This window comes from Sceloporus undulatus, chromosome 4 (assembly GCF_019175285.1).
Source record: "Sceloporus undulatus isolate JIND9_A2432 ecotype Alabama chromosome 4, SceUnd_v1.1, whole genome shotgun sequence".
NCBI classification, from domain to species: domain Eukaryota; kingdom Metazoa; phylum Chordata; class Lepidosauria; order Squamata; family Phrynosomatidae; genus Sceloporus; species Sceloporus undulatus.
Window position 1 is genome coordinate 218,215,344 of NC_056525.1, and position 13,431 is coordinate 218,228,774.

General features: G+C 41.4%; 1 protein-coding gene across 4 annotated transcripts; it reads right to left on the minus strand.

The window, feature by feature from the left end:
* Window positions 1-1,728: 1,728 nt before the first annotated feature.
* Window positions 1,729-12,225, minus strand: LOC121928599 (RNA-binding protein 12B-B-like). Of its 4 annotated transcripts, none has more exons than XM_042463521.1 (3): window positions 11,971-12,224; window positions 5,741-5,786; window positions 1,730-5,096 (listed from the first exon to the last, which is right to left on the minus strand). In XM_042463521.1, exon 3 carries the CDS (start codon window positions 5,066-5,068, stop codon window positions 2,762-2,764), a length of 2,307 nt encoding a protein of 768 aa, XP_042319455.1. In that variant the 5' UTR covers window positions 5,069-5,096; window positions 5,741-5,786; window positions 11,971-12,224; the 3' UTR covers window positions 1,730-2,761. The 4 variants fall into 4 exon arrangements, with proteins under 4 accessions (XP_042319454.1, XP_042319455.1, XP_042319457.1 ...); XM_042463523.1 differs by having other exon boundaries at window positions 11,321-12,224; XM_042463522.1 differs by having other exon boundaries at window positions 11,185-12,224.
* Between the last annotated feature and the right edge of the window lie 1,206 nt (window positions 12,226-13,431).

A 13,431-nucleotide genomic window follows, 5' to 3' on the forward strand; every position in this document is an offset into this window, starting at 1 on the left:
TCAACAAGCCTCTGAGGCACGGCCAATGTAACTTGCTGTGATTTTTACAAACTCATGCGCAGTGAAGAAAAACCACAGTCCCTTGCCCAAGTACACACTTCTGAGAAGTAAAGTTGAACCCGAGGGCAAGTCCATTTCTGCCATCTGTCTAAGAATAATGCCAAAATGTCCTCCATTTTGATCATGCCTAAAAACATGCATTTATATTAACATTTTTTTAAAAAAACTCAATTTTTGGTGTGTCCTCCATTTTTATAAACATGTGTCCTATATTTGAAAATGTTGCCCTACATTTGCCCTACATTTGTCCTGGTTTTGAGGTCCTCACTTATGGCAACCCTAAATTTGTAGAACAGTAGACCTAATATCAAGAAAAAGGCCTGGGGGGTGCTGGGGTTATCACCCAAGAGAAAAGGGGGCAATAGCCTGAAAAAGGTTGGGGACCACTGCTTTAGGGTATTTAGGCCCTTCAAAGACATTATACTCATAAAACATATAGTAGTGGTACAAGTATTTAAAAAGCAACAGACTTACCCCGGGATACGAATTGATCGCGTTACGAAATTTCCAGGATACGAAAAAGTTAGATTGGAAAAAACTGTTCCGGGTTACGATATTTTTTTCGGGTTACGAAAAAAATATCGGCGCGAAATTCAAATGCGAAGCGCGGCTAGCGGCTTTCCAGCCGCTAGCCGCGCTTCGGAAAAGCCTTTTCGGGTTGCAAAATGTATCGGGTTACGAACGCCGCGGCGGAACGAATTAATTTCGTAACCCGAGGTAGCACTGTACAGTGTTGAAGAGTACAGGACACACCCCTGTCAATCTGCTGCAGCAAAAGCAATGAAAACTTTTGTGGCAACTTAGACTAACCATGTTATTTCAAACAAATGTTTGTAGATAGCAGCCCACTTCATCACATACACCATTTAACAGCAGGATCAAACAGAACCAGGAGGAAGTGGTTCTCTTACACACAGCAGCATTGCACACATTTTCAAAACAGATTCTGGAGGGAATACCCCTGGAGTTGGTTTTCAGGCAGCCTGTGTATCTGCATAAAGGAGATTTTAAATGTTCAGCCAGCACATGACTTTGGGATTTTAAATTAGATCAGTAACTATAGATATCTAAAAGTGCAAGTGAAGTGACCACAAGGATACGAATTTTTGGAATCCACTTTAGTTAAATGAAAAGAAAACCCCACTGGAATCATATCAATGCTGTGGTATTTTGCTCTATTTTTAATATTGTGGCAGTTAAGACTTCTTTAAACAAACATAAAATGAATAATCTGATTTAAATAGCACAAATTCAACAAACTGTTGTCCACACATTCTGGAATGTCCTCAGATAAATACATATAAATATGCAGGGACATCTCACAAATTAACCAAAATAATCATCTTAGAATGATACTGTAACTATAAATACACTGAAAATAATCCACCTCAATCTTATGCACCTGTTCTGAAGTTTTCACATTTCCTAGGAAAGCTACACTGGATTGTTCCATTTTCCCCATAATCCTAGTACCCTTGGTAAAAAAAATACATACAGTGGTGCCTCGGGTTACGAAAGTAATTCGTTCCGCGGCCGCTTTCGTAACCCGAAAAGCCTTCGTAAGCCGAATTGCCATAGGCGCTAATGGGGAAAAGCCGCGTTTCGTGCGAAAAAGCGCCGAAAAGCACCAAAAATTTTCTTCGTAACCCGAAAAAACATTCGTAACCCGGAACAATGATTTCCAATGGGATTTTTTCGTATCCCGAAAATTTCGTAACCTGGGTATTTCGTATCCCGAGGTACCACTGTAAAACATCACTATTTTGAACAGACATGTTGGGCAGAGAAGGATGATGCAGGACGTGTTCAATCTACTCTTATTACAGATCAATCAGGTGCTTAACAATACAAAGATATTGTGATATTGAATCTATAGGAATAAAATTAAGATTCCCTTACAAAGCTCCCAAGTCTTTTATGTACTTTTACAAACTAGTAAAATTTCTCTCCTAGCACTCCCATCTCCATAAATCCTTTCTTTTTAACAGTTTATTCCATCCACATGAATTTTTAAAAACAATTCGCTTCTCAACGCAACAACATTCTGGAAACATGTTTCTGGTCATCTGCTACTCTAGGCCCTTAAATTCTACAGAATAACTACATGGGATAAAAAATTATCCTCTTATGCTATCTTCGAATGCATTTCCGCTTTTGTAGGGTACATTCTGTAAGTGTCACAAGTGCAAATATGGAATAAATTCAGTGTCAAAAAGGAGCCACAGTTGTTGAGATTTCAGACAATTGATAAGAACAAGCCATACACAAGTAACTACACAATTTCAGTTTATGTATTTTTATTTTAAAAGAAAAGTTGAGCTGACATGAAAAAAGAATTCCAAGTACTGCTGAACATAACAATGGACCAGAATCCAAGGAACTTGTGGATCTTCTTGTCAATATATACAGGAGAACACAATCTGAAGGAACAGCTGTATTGAATAAACACAGACAAGTTACAAGTATACATACAGCTATGGGATAAAAAACAAAGTACGTGCAAAGTCATGTTTTCACAAACTGCCAAGGTGATCCAATGCTGCCTAAAAAAACATTGGTTAAACCCCACCCAAAAATGCCCTATATTTTAAAATGAGTCAAAAATATTTACAAACAGTATACTTCTTTCTATGTGGGAATCTCATTTCTCTACATTAGAAATGTAAATTTCTTCCAACATGCCTCATAGGCATCTTCTCATCTATACCAGGCTTAACCTAACTTTGTGTGGACCAATTGGCCTATCATTCAATTCATTAATAGCTGCCATGGCCTCATTATAATTTGCCAGGGCAATAACAGCTTCACCAGAAGACATTCCATATTTATTGTGCTGAATAGAAAGAGATTCTGGTATAATCTTGTAACCATGGAAAAAGTCCAAAATTTCAACAGCTGATGCTTGAAGTGGTATATTTTGTAATTTAATCAGTGTGATGCGATCTGGACCACAACTGAAATTAGAGACTGGAATAAAGCGTCCATCTGGAAAATGCCCACGGATGCCTTCACTTTGGTGCTCTGTAAATGGGGCAGGACCTCTCAAATGATCATATGAAGAAACAAAATCATTAGAGGAATGTCTATAATCAGATGCATGATTCAGGTTCCCTTTGATGGACATTTCTTGTGAATCTCCAGGATAAACATTTTTATCTCTTTCATATCCATGCAGATGATCCTGCACCTTTTCTTCTGACACTGAGGAAATATTAATACCAAACTCCTGCATTTGTTTCTCAGATATACATCTCAGGAGTACCTCTGTACCCAAAAAAAGCCGGTGATTTAAGCTTTCAGCTTTCCGGGCTTCATCGTCACTTCTGAATTTGACCAGCGCTTCTCCCAGTCCAATTCCCTTGTCATCATAAAGCAAATGAATATCATTATCACAAATATCAAACCCTGCAAAAAACTTCTGGACTTCAGCTTTTGTCACATCATACTGAAAGTTTCTTGCATATACACATGTATATGAGGCACAATATCCATCCCGGTCATTTTTCTCCTTGACATGGTGATCCCTTTCTGGGGAGCTTTTACTTTCAGAAAATCCAGCAAGCTGCGACACTGCTGTTTTGGAAATGGCAAAAAGCAAAATTTGTCGTCCATGAAGCTCATGCTTATGATACCCTAGTGCAGAACAGTACTCTCGCATTGATCTGAACATCACAACTGCTTCCTGGTTTGTTTTATTATCATATGACTTCAGGAATGTAATATGACTGCTAGGTATATCTGACCCTCCAAAGAATGCTCTCAAATCTCTTTTCCCAATACCAAGTGGCAAATTTTTTACATGTATATAATACTCCTTGTTATGAGGTGAATGAGAACGGGTTGAACCAGATAAAGGTGAACGAGAGCTTGCTGTAACCCTCCTTGGTGGAGACCTTGAATGGGTGCGTGCCATGACCCTCCTCGGAGGCGACCTTGATCTTGTATGTGCCACAATCCTTTGTGAAGGTGACTTCGAATGCCTGTGTTTCATAACCCTACTTGGAGGTGACCTTGAACGGGTCCGTACCGTGACCCTCCTCGGAGATCTTGAACTGGTATGTGCCTCAGTCCTCCTTGGTGGCGATTTTGAACCAGTATGTGTCATAATTCTTGATGAAGATCTGGAATGGGTACGCCTTCTTGAGGATGAGTAGTCTAGGTCTCTTCTTGTAGACTCTTTGCTTGAAAAATAACTTTTTTTATCCATCTCATGAACGAACTGTTCATTACTGAAAGGGTGATCCGTTTCCTCTACTCTTCCTCCATTCTGAACCCATGTTTCTTTTTGAGAGCGACGTATTTCTATGAATCTGTTACCTATATACTCTCTATCACGCTGCAACCCTTTCATGGCATCACTCGGCGTAGCAAATTTTACCACACCAGATCCATTGTTTCGTCCATTGGTTTTGAACATAATTATCCCATCCACTTGTAAACCAGCAAAGAAAGTGATTATGTCATCTTCTGTTGCAGAGTAAGGCATACCTTGTATATATAAGTACAAATTTTCTGACATAAATTTCTCTTCCCTGGGTTGATAGCTTGATTTTGAAAGATCTGTATTGCTGCTTTCAGAGCCATTTGAATGAAATGTGTCCTGTAACGGATCCAGAGAATCATATGTAGATATGCCAATTCTTTTGTTTATGGGTGCACCTAAATGTGAAAGGTTGCCAACTGCAGAGTTACTAGAACCTGTCCACCTAGATGCAGCTCTTTCTCTTCCACTGTGACCAACTCTTTTCATATTGCTTTCTATTATGTTCTGCATTTCTATCTTGCTGCTGAGAAAGAACTCAATACGTGAATCTTTAATATATCCTCCTGAATAACTCATTGCTTGTCGTGCATCTTCATCTGTTGCAAATATAATAAAAGCTTCTCCCTTTTCTCCTCCAATAATATGTACACCTCCATCAGGAATATTCAATCCTGAGAAGAAACGGCGAATATCTGAAGAACCCGCAACAACAGGGAGCCCCTGTAAACGGATGACTACAGCCATTCTGATTTCAACCCACAGCAAAAACCACCTGTGAACAAAAAGGTATACAGTACATGACAACAAGCCTTAAGTACACTGGAAACATGCTATACTTCAAGCTGTACCATTTAAAATAAAAATCCTACCTTCATTAAATTATACAAAATAGAACAGTAACTCCTTCATATGAATCACAAGAAGCTTATTTAATCTGTAAACTTGCTAACAACTAACAGCTCTGTCTAAAGTGCTGAACTGTTCTTCCAGCATTCCCAATCATTAAAGCAACAAGGTTAGTCATTGTAACTATCTACAACAAAATATATGAAAGCTTTCACAACACATAATAATCCATCAGAGATACTAGAGATTAAACCAGAAGATAACTCCAGAAGATAACTCCTATTCTATGTCTTTGCCATCTGATATCAAACACTTACAAAATTTGCAACAGGAAGAAATGTCTCATCACTTCCAAGTAACATTGTTGCCTATTAGATTTAAGGACATCACACTCTACCAGCAGATCAGCCCACCTGTCATCATGAATCAAGTTTAGCCATCCTTTCCCCATGGTTTATCCTTTTTCCTGTGATTATGATACCCAACTATATCTCTTCCTTTCCTGCCACAAGTCTGGAAGAAAAGGCCATCATTTCAGACAACAGAACTATTAACCTTTTATAAGCTTACCTGTTTCTTCCTGGAAGGCCTGATAAAGTCTGTGAAATCAACTTAACTGTGGAAAGAAAATGAAACATAATTAATTGCTAAGAAGCAGGTTTACATCTTATACATCATTACTGTGGAGCATCCTTAACCATGGTCAGCATTAACAAACATGTGAGAAAGAAAATGTGGTGGCTTTATGCTAGAATGAATTCCCAATTTAGAGAGGTGTATTTAAAAATGAGAGAGAATGAGTTTCAGTTTAACCGCATCATGGCTTAAGTATCCATTTTGGAAAGCATTATATTCTTCTGTCAAATCAAGGGAATTTAACAGCAACCATTTAGAAATGACTGTAAAAAGAAAGAAATGAATGAATGTATGATGGCACATGGCCAGCACCAGAAAGAAATGAAAATAATTTCAGTTTATTACTGAAGCAAGTGAAGCATTGTTGAAATGGAAGGAAACCGCATTCATCTTTGAAAGAGCCGCATATAAAATTATAGATTCCTCCGGTTCTCCAAGTCATTTTCTTTCTAAAGACAGTGGAACATTGTTCAACATCACTGAATTGTGCCTTGCATAGATGATTATGTTTTAAGAAAAATAAATCCCAGGGAGCTCTGGTCAGAATAGCAGTCATGCTGGATGAGGTGAAGCGCTGAGGCAACACCCACCAGTGGAAGAGATTGCCAGTCCAATACCTTCAGAATGGCAGAAATTGTACCTCACCTATCAAGGGCTTGGAGGCAAGCTCACAGGAGTCCATTGCCTACGCCAGGTGTCTGCCTGGAAAGAGATCCAGTGGGGCATGGAGTAACAGAGATGACCTGGAATAGGAAGAACCACCACTATTGGCTCCTTATTTATTTATTTCATTTATATGCCGCCTTTCTCCCCAAAGGGACCCAAGGTAGCTCACAGGTTTAAAAACATTACAATAAAAATTTAAAACCGTTAATAATATAAACAATATAAAATTACATTAAAAATATAAGTTAAAAATCAATACATATGTTTACTATAAAAATCCCTGTGGCATGCTTGTATTGTAAATGCTTGCTTAAATAAAAATGTCTTGGCCTGCTGTCAAAAGGCAAGCAGGGAGAGGGCCAATCTAGCCTCCGGTGGAAAGAAGTGCCAGAGGGTGAGAGCAGCCACTGAGAAGGCTCTCTCTCTCTCTCTCTCTCTCTCTCTCGTGTCCTCACCAAGTGAGCCTGGGATGGTGGTGGGACCGAGAGAAAGCCTTCCCCCCAAAACGGACCTTTTCAAAAGAGTGCGAGAAACTAAGTGCTGTGTTTAAGAGCTGCCTAACCAATGGAAAACACAACTTCCAATGGAATCTGATTCTATGGGAAGAAAATCTGTGAGTAACTGATGAATAAAAGAATTGAGAGGAAATACAGTAAACCCATGGTGGGAAAATTGTGATAATTTAAATAATAATCCATGGGGAAGATGGGTGGAATAACCCCAATTAAAAGTGAATAAGTCAGTTAAGAAGGGAGTAAAACTGAAAAAGACTATTAGATTTTAATTATTCAAAGTAAACAGAGAAATGTTAATGTTGTTTACCTTAATATACAGCCATAACATAATATCTTCTCACAAGGCATTCTGAGAGGAAGTGAACTTAAAGTGAACTTTGGACATTCTACTCTCCCTTCCTGGAATCCAGAGACAGATATGAGCAAGAATTGGAGTGGACTGTGTTAAACAGTGCCACCTCAAAAGCAAAAGGATTCATTACATCCTTTAAAACAAATAGCTGAAAATTGTTGTTGCATTGCTAAATATCAGGGTGTTTTTTTAAAAAGCATTAAAAAGTTGGATAAAACCACAGTCATGACAAGCAGAGGAGGAGGAAGAACATTGGTGGACCAATCTGCAAGGAAGTGGTCCAAATCACTGAACCGGTGGAAGCATTTAAAGAAATGAAAAGGGAGTTTTACTCTAATTTGAAGGATATAGGAAATCCTTTAGAAATATTTACCAGAGGCCTGAATCATTTGAAACAAAAGCTTGAGAAACTGGAGAAGATGACTGAAAAGAAGAAAGGGAAGTTTGATTAGATGTTATCTCTCTAGATCTGGGGGGAGGGAAAACTGTATAAAAGTAAGAGGGCTACCTGAAAAACATAATGAAGACGTATGTACAATAATGATTTAATCATTGCCTAGTTATCTGGATATTCCAGTTGAAGATCTCATTTGAGATACAACAAATTTAATATTGATGATAAGGAAATAAATGCTTTTCGAAGATGTTCCCCCAAGAATTTTGAAGGGGGGGGGAGAAGAAAAAGAGAATATACCTTCTTGACAGATAGAGCAACGGATATTGCATTGAACTGAGAGAAACCAGAAGATGTATCACTTTTGTTTAGATGAAGAAGAATTAGGATGAGTGGTGTGCAGAAAGCAAGGGAGTTTTTGAAGAAATATAAAAAGAATATCAAGAAGGAGGAAGATGCAATTCCCAAAGAAGCAAAAGTTTGGGCAGAATCAAATGATGATGGTGGCCCTGAAGAATTAGGTGAGGAAAAGGGCATATCTCAGAAACAGTAAGACTGCAGATGGAAAACACCAGAATGTGTCTGGTACACATTCCCTGAAAAGAAGACAGACATTACTTGAAGAAATTAAGATATGATGTCATTTGCTTGCAAGCGATATGTATCCATCAAAAAGAAGAAATACTTTTGAAAAATCCTAAACTAGATATTTCAACACTCTCGGGGGGGGGGGGGGAGAAAGGGGTTGTAATCTATGTAAATTACAGATATAGAGCACAACTGATTTTTCAAGATGAACAAAGTCAGTATACAGAAGCTGAAACTCAGATTGATGGATTGAAGGATTTGTTGATAATAGAAAATAACCAATGTAGATTGAAAACAAAGAGAGGAGCTAGAATCTGAAGGAGATGTACTAAATAAGCTTTTTAAACTGACAATTAAATAAAATATTTTAAATGGATATAAAAATGCAACAGTTTTAAACAACTAGATCAAAGTTTGAAGTCCAACCATGTACTGATGATGTACTGTGTCCTGGAAACCATGCCCTATGAGGATTGACTTAGGGAGCTGGGTAGGTTTAGCCTGGAGAAGAGAAGGTTAAGAGGTCATGTGATAGCCCTGTTGAACTATTTGAAGGGATGTCATGTTGAAGATGAAGCAAGCCTGTTTGCTGCTGCTCCAGATACTAACCAGGCCGTCTTGGTGTTGGCGGTGGCGGGTGTGGCCAGATCTGTCAGAGACAGGATCGCTCCCAGGTGCATGGGGGGGCTTTGGGTGGTTGCCTGGCTAGTGGCTGCTGAGGTGGGTCTGCTGTCAGGGGAGGTTGGGGCACTCCTGACTATGTGTGGGGGGTGTAGTGGACCCCCTGGGCCAGGCTGCATAAGGACTCGCTCTGGTGGCAGTGTGAGGGGCAGGAGGATTGAACCTTCTCCGCTGGGAAACAATGTCTGACAGTAAGAGCTGTTCAATAGTGGAGCACACTCCCATGGTGCGGTGGAGTCTCCTTCTTTGGAGGTGTGTAAAGAGAAGCTGGATGGCTATCTGTCAGTGGTGCTTTGATTATGTGTTCCTGCATGGCAGAGGGTTGAACTGGACAGCCCTTATGGTCTCTTCCAACTCTATGAGTCTATTATTTAACTGCTAAATGTTGTTGACATTTGAAACAGAAGAGGAACATATAAAAATGTATGGTTAAAAGGGGGCTCAAAATAGTAGCTCTCCAATTCAGATGAAGCAATGAGAAAAGATGTGAACAAAGAATTTGAAGTTTTCATTGTTTTATAGCCTAAGAGAGAATTTTTATAAAATGAAGTATAGATGGTATAGGTTATCTAAAATATATACAAACATCTCAAATGCTGGAGATGTAATGAGATGGCCTTTTTCATATGCAGTGGAGCTGTGATGAAACAAAGAAATATTGCACTCGGATTCACTGTGTGGTGGAAGATAATTTGAAAGTGAAGATACAGTTTACGCCAGATATTTTCTTACTGGACAACCAAATTGAGAAGTATGAAAGGACATTGCTGCAAGAACAATATATGCTGAAATCTGGAAAACCACTGCTATTCCTACACAAAGAGACTGGGTGATGAAGGCAACTGAACTGGCCGATGCACAAATTGGCAATGTTGATCAAAGAGAAAACTTTGAATAATTTAAAGAAATTGTTAAAATTGTATTGTTTATTTGTACTTAAATTTGGGATATGAATCAATTAAAAGCTTTATTAAATAAGTGAAGTTTTGTATATTCTGAACACATAAATATAATATCATACGAGGGAAGTATAAGTGGTATACATCCATTGAGAGCCATCATGGTGTAGTGGTTTGAGCGTTGGGCCACAACTAGAGACCAGGATTCGATGCCCCACTCATCCATGGAAAAGCACTGAGTGATCCTGGGCAGCCACACGCTCTCAGCCCCAGAAAAACCTCATGACTTGTCGCATTAGGGTCACCCCAAGTCAGAAACAACTTGAAGGCAGACAATAAATGTATCCATTAGTTAGGCAGGGGAAACCAGTAATATTTGTTAGTTTTAGTTCAGTAGCTTCAGTTTATGGTAATTGTTAGTGTTTGTTTGGTTTGTTTTTCTTCGTATGTTTTAGTTGCATAAAAAATGTTTCTGTTTACTAAAAGCTTTTCCCAATAAACAAATCCCAAAATCAGAAATCCAAGGAAAATGTACTGATAATGTTCATTCCAGTTCTCTCACAAACGTTTGCCATTAAGCCACGAATTCGGAAGAATACAACATAATCTTACAACACCTCTGTAGCTTAGAACAAGGACATGCCACAAAACCAAGTACACAACGTACTACAAAACTGAGAAAAGATTTAAGGAATGAGTAAAAGAGACCACAATAAAACAGTGCGGCTGAATGCTATGCAAGTTCACCTAGAAGTAAGGCCCACCGAGTTCACTGGAGCTTACTGAAATCATATAATACAGTACCTCTAATACTTCACAAAGGACTATTTCAGCTTAAATCTTCTACTAACAGAAGATTACTACAAGAACAGAAGCCATCTGTGGCTGATGAACAAGACCCCAAAAGCCAAAGACCGTGAGCCTTGCCACGTCAAATGCTTATTGTACAATGCCAGTCTGGATCTCTTTCTCGCCTAGTTTGACATGTCTGATCCATTGGTTTTCAAGGAGTTCAATCTACATCGCACATAAGTCATTGGCAACGTTTCCAGTCATCTGAAGAGAGATGTCCAAGGACTGGTTACTCACAAACTCAATGCAGCAGCAATGTTACACTATACAAAAGTATGGCAACAAATGCGACAGAACTAGTTATTCCGAATGCTCCTGGCCACCAGAGATTTCCCACAAACACCAATGATAAAAGCACACCATTCAGCATGGAAGAAATGTTTACTCTTCCTTGCTGAAAAGGTTGTCATGTCTTTGGTTTGAATTGTTACCTGCAAGCAGCTAAATCCACAGCTGACATACAAAGCAAAGCCATACCAAAACCACTGAGAGGCCATATGAGCAGTTTCTTAAAAGAGTAACGATGCCAAAGAGATGCAACACCAAGCGAGATGTTTAGGCTGAGACCTGAAACCGATGGACTTGGACCCAGATCTCATGCAGTTCGGGGGGCTTCCTTGTGAGTCGGGAGCCTCGAGGAAGAAGGGCTGCGGAGGGAATGAAGCAACGAATTCTGCCTGTTCTTTTACCCAGTTCTTCCTGCCGAGGATTGATGTCGGTGGAAAGCAGGAGGATCCTAGGATTACAGTCACACATCCCCAGAAGAGCTCCTCCCGTTAAGGAAGGCTTTCCAGCCCTTCAGCCCTGAATCCTCCTCGGAAAGAGGCCCCTGTTCCGAGGGGCGAAGGGCCCAGCCCATCCCCTGGAATCCCCGGACTCCGTTCCTCCTAAAGCAGGGCCTCCTCGGGCCCTTTCTGACGAAGGCAGGGGTCCTTGGGTCGAGAGCGGAGCAGAGACCTCTTCTTTCCCAGCGAAGGGCTCCAGGAGCAGGGAAGCCTCGCTGGCGGAACCCGAAGAGATGCTCGGCCTCAGCCCCGCGTCCTCTTCCTGGGCAGCTCCTCCGAAGAGGCCCGCCTCCACGATCCAGGCGCCCAAGGGCCCTCCTCCTCCTCCTCCTCGGACCAAGCCTGGCTCACGCGGGGCCCTCCCAGCCTCCCTCCCGAAGGAGCCCCGGCCACACTCCTCCGGCCGCCCTCGCCAGCCTCCCCCAGACTAACCGGGCCTCCGCGGAGCCCCGCCGCTCAGGGGCTGCTCCTCGGCCGGAGAGGGAGGAGCGGCCGGCGGTCCTCTGCAGCTCGCGAGCCCCGAGGTTCCGGCAGCGTTTCTGCTCAGCCTGCGGGGGAGAAGATGGCCGCCGCGCTCCACTCTCTGGCCCTCGTCTCCCGCGAGACAGGCATAACGAGAGCCCCCCTCACTCGCCTAGAGGCCGCGCGTGCGCACAAGGACCACTCCGTCCTCCAGGAAGCACCAGGAGAACGCGGAGATAAACCGGAAGCTCACTGCCTCGGAGATCGATCTGCTGTGGCTCCCGGTACAATGGGGCGCATGCGCAAAGGGAGAGCGGGAGAAGGAAAATGCTTGACAGAGAAAGGGCGGCAGTTCGTTGGCTCTTTTCATAGAATCAGTGTTGGAAGAGACCGCAAAGGGGCATCCAGTCCAACCCCTTTATTCTGCCATGCAGGAACTCTCCATCAAAGCATCCCCAACAGATGGCCATCAGCCTCTGCTTAAAGACCTCCAAGGAAGGAGACTCCACTACACTCCGAGGAAGGAGTGTGTTCCACTGTCGGACAGCCCTTACTGTCAGGAAGTTCTTCCTAATGTTGAGGTGGAATCTCTTTTCCTGCAGCTTGCATCCATTGCTCCGCATCCTGTTCTCTGGAGCAGCAGAAAACAAGCTTGCTCTTTCCTCAATATGACATCCTTTCAACTATTTAAACAGGGCTATCATATCACCTTCTCTTCTCCAGGCTAAACACCCCCAGCTCCATAAGTCATTCCTGATAGGACATGGTTTCCAGACCCTTCACCATTTTATCCGCCCTCCGTTGAGGTCTCTCAGCCCTGTATCTCCTGAGGAATCCACCTCAGGGCCTTCTCTTTCTTTGGTTTCCACCCTTGACAACCCTCGTCTCGTCTACATTCATCGGCATCTGTTTGGCCTTTTAAGCTTATTATTTATTTAATTACTTTGTAGGCTGCCTTTCTCCCAGGAGGGGCCCAAGGCACCTCACAGATAAAACATTTTTTAAAATCTCAGTAAAACTCAAAAAGAATTAAAATCATCTGCAGCAATGTAAAAGGACCCAAAACAGACAAAAGTTAAAAGCACAACTAAACCCACTTTTGAACTGATTTGTGTTTTTAACTGCTGTGTTCTAACTGATGTTTGTCTGTTGCTCCCAGCCTCAGTCCGTGGGGAGAGTGGGTAAGAAACAAACATTACTATTATAGCCACACATTGTTCTTTGCAACTGTTTTGAAGACGAAACAGAACATGTGGGTGCCAAACCCTTGGCTCTTCCACGCTGCGATTTTGTTTGTTTGCATGGAGAGCGTTTATAGTGAGTATAATAATAATAATAATAACAACAACAATGTGAAGTCAAAGGGTCTCATGCCTGGAATCCATACTTTTTGGTGGTTTCTTGGGCCTTGTTCTGGAGGAGTTTATTCCT

Excerpts from the sequence above, each read along its gene's own strand:
- LOC121928599 (XM_042463520.1), bottom strand. The coding sequence starts at position 5,808 with ATGTTTCATTTTCTTTCCACAGTTAAGTTGATTTCACAGACTTTATCA. Across the intron at positions 5,097-5,740 it reads GGCCTTCCAGGAAGAAACAG|GTGGTTTTTGCTGTGGGTTG; the intron begins GTAAGCTTATAA and ends TTTTGTTCACAG.